Consider the following 9975-nt stretch of genomic DNA (forward strand, 5'->3'; position numbering starts at 1 on the left):
CAAAGGGCCAATTCCCTTCTCTTCCCTCGCTGTGTGTCACACAAACCCGCTCACACACACTCACACAAACTCTCTCTCTCACACACACACATATCCTTTATCACACACACACACACACCCTTTCTCCCACACACACTCTCTCTCTCACACGCACACCCAGCAGGGGGCGCTCCGAACGAGAAAACACCCTCCGCCCCCGAATCTCTCTCAGGGCCTGGCTTTGGGGGCAGCCGCATGAATCCTGGAGGGGCTGGGTTGGGATTTTGAATCTTTGGGGCCGGCCATGCTGAGCTCACCCACGGGGCGGGGCCTTCTGGGGGCTCTCGGGGCATGCGGTTGGGTGCCCTGCTTGCCAGTCAGGATCCAGACCCTCCCCCCCGGGGCTCTGACCCCCACAGGAGTCCAGGGGGTGCTCCGTATGCTGGAGGGGCGCCCAGGGCAGAGCGTTGGGGCATCTCCCCGGCATAGACGGGCCCAGTGAGCCAAGGTGTCCCCGACCCCATTCTAGTGCAGCCGAGACACCTGGCGAGCAGAGACCTCCGCCCGCCCAGGCCTATGACAAACATGCTGGGAAATTCAAGGTGCTGTTTAATAGCTGGTGCCTTCAGCCAGATAGGAGAGAAAGGGGGAAGAGAAAGGGTCCAAGCAAAGCACAAATCATCTAAGGGCTGTGCGGGAGCCATTCTGGAAGCGTGACGTTATTCCGACCCGGGGCGAGGGCCTTGTCTGGCGCGGGGTGGCGGGTTAGATCCCTGTTCCTGCCGGGCCGCTGATTCATTTCTTCTAAGCTTTGTTGGGAAAGAGCCAAGGAAGCTCACCCTGCCCCCTGCCTACCAATGGGCATTTTACGGGGTGCAGTATTGCCAGGATTTCTCTGGATCATCGATGTAACACCAGTTGTAAGTCTCGTTATGATACCCACAGTAGTGCCGGGGGGAGCAGCAGTAATCCCAGTTCCAGTGGTCATCAGTATAGCACCAGTGGTAAACTTTCCCATAAAGGCCACAGGGATGGTCACCCCGGCAGGGTACCCCTTTGATCGTCACGGTGGAGTACTGGGGGGAGCATGCCACGGTGGTGCCATCTCCTCGTGAGCAACTGTACTGCTCTGACTCTGGATTCATCGTGCACTTGCTTGTGCAGCAGGAATCCCAGTTGTTGCTGTACGACGTGTAACACCAGCTGTAGTCAGTTTGGTTGTGTTGCCCACAGGGCTCCCCAACGCAGCTCCACCCACCGGCTGTGACAGTGGAACCCGGCAGGTGTTTCTGTTTCTGAAGGGTGCATACTCTGTCTGAAGTCCCAGGATCCTTTGCCGCTGCAGCAGCAGGGGTCAGCACACAGCTGAGGTGTCCCTGGTCGTATATCTCCTTAAACTTCCTGTACCAGTGTGCCACACTGGGAAAAGTCACTGCAAACTCAATGCCTGTCAGCCGCACACTGTCCTTATCCAAGTTCAGGTTCCCCATCACCTGGGTGGTCTCCGCATCCAGTTGGCTTCTCTCGTCTGGTGGGAAGAGCTGGGAGTAAGAGTCTAGTAGCAAGGTCTGGAAGGTGGTGTACCAGGCTGATTTTACTGCTGATGAAACTATTTGTTCTTTTGTGGTGTTGGTGCCGCAGTTGTCACTAAAGATCTTGAAGGGCTGAGAAGCGTTGTACAGACGCGCTAGCTCTGCGTTGAGCTCCTCCACGGGGATGATCTGGAGCCTGGACTCCTCTTTGTTCTCTGCTAGGAAGGCCAAGGAGAATTTTTGGGTGTCATCTGCCTGGTCGCAGCACACAGCTGTCCAGATGTGGCTGGGCACCGAGACTTGGTTGTACGCCCGGTTACGGTCCCCTTCCTTATCTGTGTCCTCTCTGGGGATCTGCATGCTGCCACTGGCCACAGCTCCTGTCACCAGGTAGGGGCTCCCTCCAGGACGGATGCAGTTCTCATTTAAATAAGTCTTGAGGACTTGCTGCAGCTTGCTCCAGAGGAGCTGGTGGAAGCAGGGGTCCATGGGGACGGCGTTGGTGAGGGTGAAGGTGGCCGTGCGGTCATTATCACAGTAGTAGTCATTCGGGTTCAGTTGTCCCCGGTCATAGGACGTGTCCTCATAGTCCTCACCTATGGCCTGGCTGAGTCTCAGCTCATGGTCTGTCTCGTTTGATTTACTCTCAGTCGTCATGTCCGGGTTCTTCTCCATATCTGCCAGCTGGGGACACACAAGGTCAGCACATTTTGGCTTTGTTGGGTGTTCCCCTGTCTCTCATGGGATGCAACACACACCCTGGAGCCCCCTCTCCTGCAAGATCTCACCCCGTCCCTCCTCCATCCCCATCCTTCCTTCAGGTCTTCCTTCCTTCCCTCCTTCCCCCGAGATGCCCCCTTTCCACATCCCTCCCCCCTTCCCAAGGAATATCACTTCCTGCCCCTCCCACTCCCAGGATATCACTTTCAGCCCATGTCCCCACTCCTGGGATCCTTCCCATCCCAGTGCGGCAGAAGAGGGGATTTGCTGTAATGTTTTGACAAATGCAGCGCAGGGTAGTGACTTACGGGGACATGTGTGTGAAGCAAAAATACAGACGCAGCCATGAAACTGTCTGCTGTGCACGTAGCAGCAACATCCTGAGCAGCGTGAGATACCCCAACTAGGGCATTGGGTTTTTACCTATCCTGCACAACACGCCATCAATCGGTAAATATGATTAGCACGATCAAGTCTCGCTTTGCTAGGAATTGGGGTTAGTAGGAACAATCGGTTAGAGGGAATGGGCAGGGTCAACCCACACGTCTTGCTCGAGGTACTAGACGTGATTAGGACCTTCCCATTGGCTACATCAGTGGTGGCGTTCCAATGCGTGGGAAGAGACGGAACCACGACCTCCTGCCTGGCACTGTAGGTAGCAGACGGGGGAAGTGTAAGTGAATTAGGCTTTATTATTGTATCGAGTCAGCGGCGGATATAGGGCAGGGCGAGTGGGGCGACTGCCCCGGGCCCCGCGCTTCAGTAGGCCCTGCACCGAGCTGCCGCACGGGAGCAAGCTGCGGCACAAGCGGCCATTTGGGCCCTGCGCTCCCCGTGCAGCACGAGCGCCCCGGCGGGAGGCGAAGGGCGTGACAGAGGCTCCAGGTCCCGCCCCTTGGCCGTGAATGTCACCGCCCCGCCTCCCTTCGCCTCCCGCCGTGGCGCTTGGCTGAGATCTGCGCCGCTTAGCCGGGCCGCCACGTGGGAGCAAGTAGTGCAAACGGCCGTTTGGGCTCCGCGAGTGAGAGGCAGGAGGGGGAGGAGAAAAGAAAGAGAGAGACGGAGAGAGAGGCAGGAGGCGAAGGAGAGCTGAGAGAGAGCGTTCTATTTTTTCTCCAAAGGAGGGCCCCGCAAAATTGTGCTGCCCTGGACCCCGCAAAACTCTAATCTCCCCCTGTATAGAGTAGATCTTTTAGTAACTGCTTTTGCATTCCTTTGCACTGTATTCATTGCTTTAGTTTAGAATCTATAGTATTTAAGGTTTCAATTGTAGAGCCCTTGTTCTTAAGCTTGTACCTGTATGAACTGCTGAAAATTGGCAATAAATAAGACAGTGGTTAAGTAGCCCTGAAGTGTCCTGGTTTCCCTTGGATCTAAAATAAATCGAACCACGCCTCAGCTCCCGTACACTGGCTCATGCCTGAGACGGATGGATGAGAACACAGCGAGACAGGGGCAAAGGCGTTCCTTCCTGCACAGCCACGGGACTGGCCGGAGACCTTGCTGGGCCATGACGGGCCATGCCAACACCACCGCTTCCCTGCAAACCTGAAGACTTCCCCGTCCAGTTTGGGACCCGGCCCCCCCACACACTAACCCACTGGTGGAGATGAAGGAGAGTCGGGCTGGGGGCTGGGAGGTGGCTCCAGCCGGTGGAGGAGGAGTAGGCGAGCCAAGAGATGACAGGGGAATGGAGGGGGACTTAATTGGTGCACCCGTCCCCCCTTCTCCCCCGCGTGGCACCTGGCAACTGCCCCCTCCCACCCCTTCACTTCACCACTGTTACAGGAGTGTCCTCACCCATGGTCCCTTCTGCCTTTTTTCCGTGGAGGTTGGGATGGGTCACGTGGGGCTGGCGCACCAGTCTGCTGCTGGAACATGGTGCCTTTCCCAACGCTCTGGGTCTGGGGGCGCCATGCGAGCCATGCTGCTGGTCCACCTGGCGCCATGGGGCTGAGGGCTAGCAGGCGGCTCTGGAGGTGGGAAAGTCAGGGCCGTGGCCAGATGGGGAGGAACCAGAAGCTAGTGTCTACCACTGAGCAACTCACACAGATCCCCTCCCCCTTCCCTTTCCATTGCACCCTTTTGCTCCCAGGCTGCCTGAGGAATTCAGACCCCTGGCGGGTGCGCTACAGACCGCTGGGACTGACCTGGGGCTCCACAAACCAACTGAACATCCGGCGGGGTTCCCCGGTGCAATTAGTGGTACTCAGTTTGTACGCCGACCAGCGCGGGATCCGGTTGGTCCTGTCATAGAGGGTTGCGAAGTGGAATGCCTCGCTGTACCTCTGGCAGATCAACGGCGTGTCAGACGTGTTAAAGCCGCTTGGTGGAAGAGCGTTGTAGAAAAAGTCTGGACACAAAGGTGTCTCACTGAATGGTACCACTTCGGCCAGCGCCGGCCCTGCCCACAGCGAGACACAGCCAAGGAGCACCGGCCAGGCCATGGTTCGGAGAGACTTCATCATTGCCTGCCGGGAACCTGCATGTCAGACCCCTGCTGGGTCCCCTCCTATTTATAGGGCGCTGGGAGCAGCACCTGATTCTTGTTGTTTTCAGGCTCCCTGCCAGGGGCTTTCAGATTACGCACATTCACCCCATCTCCAGCTGCATCATCTATTCTCTGATCAATATCAAATCTGGATTGTGCCAATTTTTGGAGCCAATATCAACAGCACGCAGGGCACTCTGGGGTCTGCTCAGGTGACAGCTGGAGAGACTCTTTTATGCATTTTATCATCTGCCATCCTCTCCTCCTTACTAAGGCGTAGAGAACCTCAATTAATAGACCCTCCCCCAAAGGACGTCTCTGTCCGATTCACATGCACTTCTGCCTTTTTAGAATTAAGGGTATGTCTACACTAGCTCGTTAATTCGAGCTAGGTAGGCAAATCAGGGAACCGGAGTTGCAAATGAAGCCTGGGATTTAAAAATCTGAACTACGTCCTTAGTGGAATGAGGAGTAACAGTTAATCCGAACTAAGGACTTATTTCGGATTAACTTTAAACTGCCGCGTGTAGCCGTGGGCAGTTCGTTCGGACTAAGGGGGATTTAAAAATGGCGGCCAGACGGGAACATGCAAATAAAGCCCGGGATTTTTAAATCCCAGGCTTCATGTGCAACTCTGCTTCCCTGATTTGCCTACCTAGCTTGAATTAACGAGCTAGTGTAGACATACCCAAAGTGCCAACAAATCTGGTGCCATTTTGGTTTAGGTAGAGCCCATCCTTTCTGGATAGGTTACCCCTTTCCCAGAAGTTTCCCTGGTTCTTAATAAATCTAGCCCCCTCTTCTCTATACCCTTGTCTCGTGTATACATTGAAACCTGCCAGTTCTTCCTAGCTACATGGCCTTGATGAATTTAGATTTAGGCGTTAGTTCCTTGAGCACGGGTAAGAGTTTTTGTAAGGAAACCTCTCCGTCCATGTCTTGGGATAACACAGCTTCCAGTGCTATCTCTGAGGCATCGGTCTGGAGGATGAACGGTCTTGTGAAGTCAGGCTGAACCAAGAGTGGTTCTTGGAGCAACTGGTCTCGCAGGGTCAGTAAGGTCTCTTCACATTTCACACCTTCTGAGGCTGTTGGTTCTTGGTCAGATCCTTCAAGGGGGCCGCTAGGGTGGAAAAGTTGGGCACAAATCTGCGGTAATACCCCGCCAGTCCTAACAACTGCTTCACCTGCCTCTTTGTAGTTAGGGTGGGATGGTCTCAGAGGGTCTGCACCTTGTCTACTACCAGCTTTACTCTCCCTTTTCCCACAGTGTACCCTAACGATGTCACCTCTCGTTTGCCTAGGTGGCACTTGGCTGGGTTCGCCATCAACTTAGCTTCTCCCAGGGCCTCTAGTACCTTTTCCAGATGTTGAAGGTGCTCCTCCCAGTTCCTGCTATACACAACAATGTTGTCAACGTAAGCAGCTGTTACCCGTCATGTGGGCTCAGGACTTGGTTGATCAAACGCTGGAACGTAGCAGCAGCTCCATGCAGACCGAAGGTGGAACCCTAGATTTGTTTTATGGGCAGTGTTTCCCAAAGTGGTCCACAGAGCCCTTCTGAGAAACCTGCTGAAACAGACTCATCGCACTGTTGTCCAATCAAACAGAACTCACAGTTGGTACATCTAAACTACACCTCTCTGTCGACAGAGGGATGTAGATTAGGCACGCTGAAATTGCTAATGAAGAGGGGATTTAAATATCCCGTGCTTCATTAGCATAAACATGGCCACCGCTTTTTATCAAAACGGAGCTTTTTTGAAGAAAAAAAAAAAAAGAAACAAAAACCCGGCAGTCTAGATGTGAATCTTTTGAAAAATAAAGCCTTTTTTGAAAGATCCTGTAAACCTCATTTTGTGAGGTTTACAGGATGTTTCAAAAAAGGCTTTATTTTTAGAAAGATCTGCATCTAGACTGCCGTTTTTTTTCAACAAAGCTCGGTTTCGGAAAAAAGCGGCGGCCATGTTTATGTTAATGAAGTGTGGGATAGTTAAAATCCCCACTTCATTAGCAATTTCAGCGTGCCTAATCTACATCTTTCTGTCGACAGAGAGGGGTAGTCTAGACACAGCCAGTATGTTTCAGTCAAGCAGCATGCACACCACGAACACAAACACACACACTACAGAACACAACTTACCCCAAGGGCACAAAACATTTTCGAAAGTGCAAAGGTCAATTGTATGGTCTCTTTCCAGACTTTGGGCAAACACACTTGGTGGAAAGGACAGATTTATGCCCAGAGAGGGATGGGGGACAGGGCAGGGCTTTCTATGAGGGAGTCCCTTAGTGACTACACAGGACTCACGTTAGACCCTCAATAACACCTCAAACACACAGGCTACGTCTAGACTGGCATGGTTTTGCGGAAATACTTTTAACAGAAAAGGTTTTCCGTTAAAAGTATTTCCACAAAAGCGCGTCTAGATTGGCAAGGATGCTTTTGCGCAAAAGCATCCGTGCCAATCTAGACGCGCTTTTGCGCAAGAAAGTTCCAATGGCCATTTTAGCCATCAGGCTTTCTTGCGCAAAAAATTAAGGTGCCTGTCTACACTGGCCCTTTTGCGCAAGTATTCTTGCGCAAGAGGGCTTATCCCTGAGCAGGAGCGTGAAAGTATTTGCGCAAGAAGCACTGATTTTGTTCATTACAAAATCAGTGCTCTTGCACAAATTCAAGTGGCCAGTGTAGACAGCTGGCAAGTTTTTGCACAAAAGCAGCTGCTTTTGCGCAAAATCTTGCCAGTCTAGACCCACCCACAATATCCTGCACACTAGGCTTGAGGAGACTGTGGCAGTCCTGTTGGTCGCTGGCTGCTGAATCTTCATCCCTGTGCGTTAGGGGGATTTTTCACACTTCACAGATTGGGGCTCAGTCTTTACAAGCGTCTCATTCTGCTTTTGCCTTTTGCTCACGTAGAAAGCCATTACACCGGTCTCCTGCTGGCCTGTGGACCTGACATACCACTTCATCTCCTCCCCTTCCCTTCTGAGGGATCTGAAGCTGCCTGCGTTGGGGAGGGGCTTGGGATCTATTCTGCGGGGCTGTTTGCTAGTCCGGGTACCACCCACTGCTCATCTCAGGCTCCTGATTACCAGGTCTGTGGTGTCTGTTGCTGGCATGATACAATCAGGTTTTAGGTGGCTTCTGTTCCACATGTTCCTTTGTCCTATGGTCTTGAGACACAGGCCTGGAGTCTAGGGGTTCTGTGAACATTAGAGCTGGAAGAGTTCTGTGTGGTAAGAAAGGGAATCATATGGCAACTCCTAATCGGTATAGCTTAGGGTGTGTCTAGACTACTGAGTTTTGTCGACAAAAGTGAACTTTTGTCGACAAAACTATACCTGCGTCTACACTACCGATGAGTTCTGTCGACATAATGTCGACAGAACTCAGCAGTTTTGTCAACGCTGGTAAACCTCATTTTATGAGGCATAACACCTTTTGTCGACAGAGTTCTGTCGACAGAAGGTGTTATTGCCCGTAGGGTTGTGTCTAGACTACAGGGTTTTGTCGACAAAGCAGCTTACTTTGTCGACAGAACTGAATGTGTCTAGACGCTCTATGTCGACAGAAGTTTTGTCGACGGTATCTGTCGACAAAACTTCCGTCGACAAGACCCTGTAGTCTAGACGTACCCTCTGTGACTGACATTTGGCATTAGATAGGAGTTGGGAATTACATAAATGATTTGGTGGACAAGAATATATTTGTGCTAACTCAGGGAAGTCAATAGACCAGAAAGCTAAGACAACAGAATGTCTGAGCAAACTAAGATAAGCGGGAAACCACGCAGGGAATGACTTACTTTGAACTAGATAACTAGATAACAATGTCAAAATAATGTAAAGAGCAAGTCAAATCATGACCCATGTAGGTTGCACAGGGATTTGCTCCTGCAGAGTTACCGAGCCAGTCCAGAAATCGGTATCACCATGGACAGCAAATGGAAGGAGATGTGCAATGGATATAAAGAGAGAAGGTGTCTGGGTAACCAGGGCTGGCCTTACCATGAGGTAAACTGAGGTGGCCACCTCAGGTGCCAGACTGGGGGTGCGGGCGCAACTAGGACCCAGAGTGTAGAAATTGTGTCTGTTGCTGGTGTATATGTAGGTAGCAGAGCAGTACCATGAGAGGAACAGAACAGGAAGAAGGTAGAATTGAGACCTTTCAAAGTTTTGGCCCAAGTGAGGGGGAATGGGGTGCCAAAATGTTGTGGGTCGGCCCTGTGGGTAACTTTGGGCTTATGATGTGCCCTGCATCTATTCCCTTCTGTGTTTTTGTGTGATCAATTCAATGTTGCCCTACCATAAGCCAAACAGAAGTACCTAAGTGAAGAAGGCTGAGTAAACCTAATCTCACAACCAGGCACATTAGAAGAAAGAACTGTGAAATACAGGAGAGTCGGACACCCAGATGAACCAAACTTGTCAAGGAAGCAACAACATGGTTTCTGTAAAGGGAAATCATCTCTCTCCACTCTACTAGAATTATCTGAGAGGGTCACCAAGCATGTGGACAAGAGGGTCTAATCGATTTTGTGTTTATATCTTATCAAAAAGGCTCTCACACGCTGCCTCCCCTAAGGCTCATAAGCAAAGCAAGTTATTATGGGATGAGAGGGAAGGTCCTTTCATGGATTGGTAACTGGTTAAAAAACAGAAAACAATAGCTAGGAACAAATGGTCAGTTTTCAGAATGGAGAGTGGTAACTGCAGGGGTCTGTCCTGGGTGGGTCCAGTCCTATTCAACATATTCATAAATGATCTGGAGAAAGGACTAATCAGTGAGATGGAGACATTTGCAGATGATACAAAATTGCTGAAGCCCGCAGCAGGCTGCGAAGAGTTGACAAAGGGATCTCACAAAACTGGGTGAGTGGGCAACAAAATGGCGGATCACATTCAATGCTGATGGAGGCAAAGTAGTACACCTTGGAAAAGAGACATCCCAATTCTACCTGAGAAATTATGGGGTCTAAGTTAGCCACTCAGGTGAGAGATCTTGGAGTCACTACGGATAGTTCTCTGAAAAATGCCCATGCACAACTGTACCCAGAATCACCCACTACAATGTTGTTGTCCCATCAGACACTGGGAGTCTAAGCCAGAGTGCAAACAGGCAGCAGGCAGTGCGGAAAGGCTACCCACAGTGCATCACTATAAAAATCGAAGGTGGAGATCTTGGTTGGCCAAGTGGATCAGCAAAGCCAGTGCTGACGAGGAATGTGAAAAGGCTGCAAAACACCACAC

General features: G+C 51.5%; 1 protein-coding gene across 1 annotated transcript; it reads right to left on the bottom strand.

The window, feature by feature from the left end:
* Nucleotides 1-523: 523 nt before the first annotated feature.
* Nucleotides 524-4822, bottom strand: LOC149523106 (uncharacterized). The gene is made up of 2 exons (XM_089771435.1): nt 4382-4822; nt 524-2195 (listed from the first exon to the last, which is right to left on the bottom strand). The coding sequence occupies exons 1-2, from the start codon at nt 4697-4699 to the stop codon at nt 846-848; spliced, it is 1668 nt and encodes a 555-aa protein (XP_089627561.1). The 5' UTR covers nt 4700-4822; the 3' UTR covers nt 524-845.
* Between the last annotated feature and the right edge of the window lie 5153 nt (nt 4823-9975).

This window comes from Pelodiscus sinensis, chromosome 19 (assembly GCF_052426305.1).
Source record: "Pelodiscus sinensis isolate ZL-2025 chromosome 19, ASM5242630v1, whole genome shotgun sequence".
Classification (NCBI taxonomy): Eukaryota; Metazoa; Chordata; order Testudines; family Trionychidae; genus Pelodiscus; species Pelodiscus sinensis.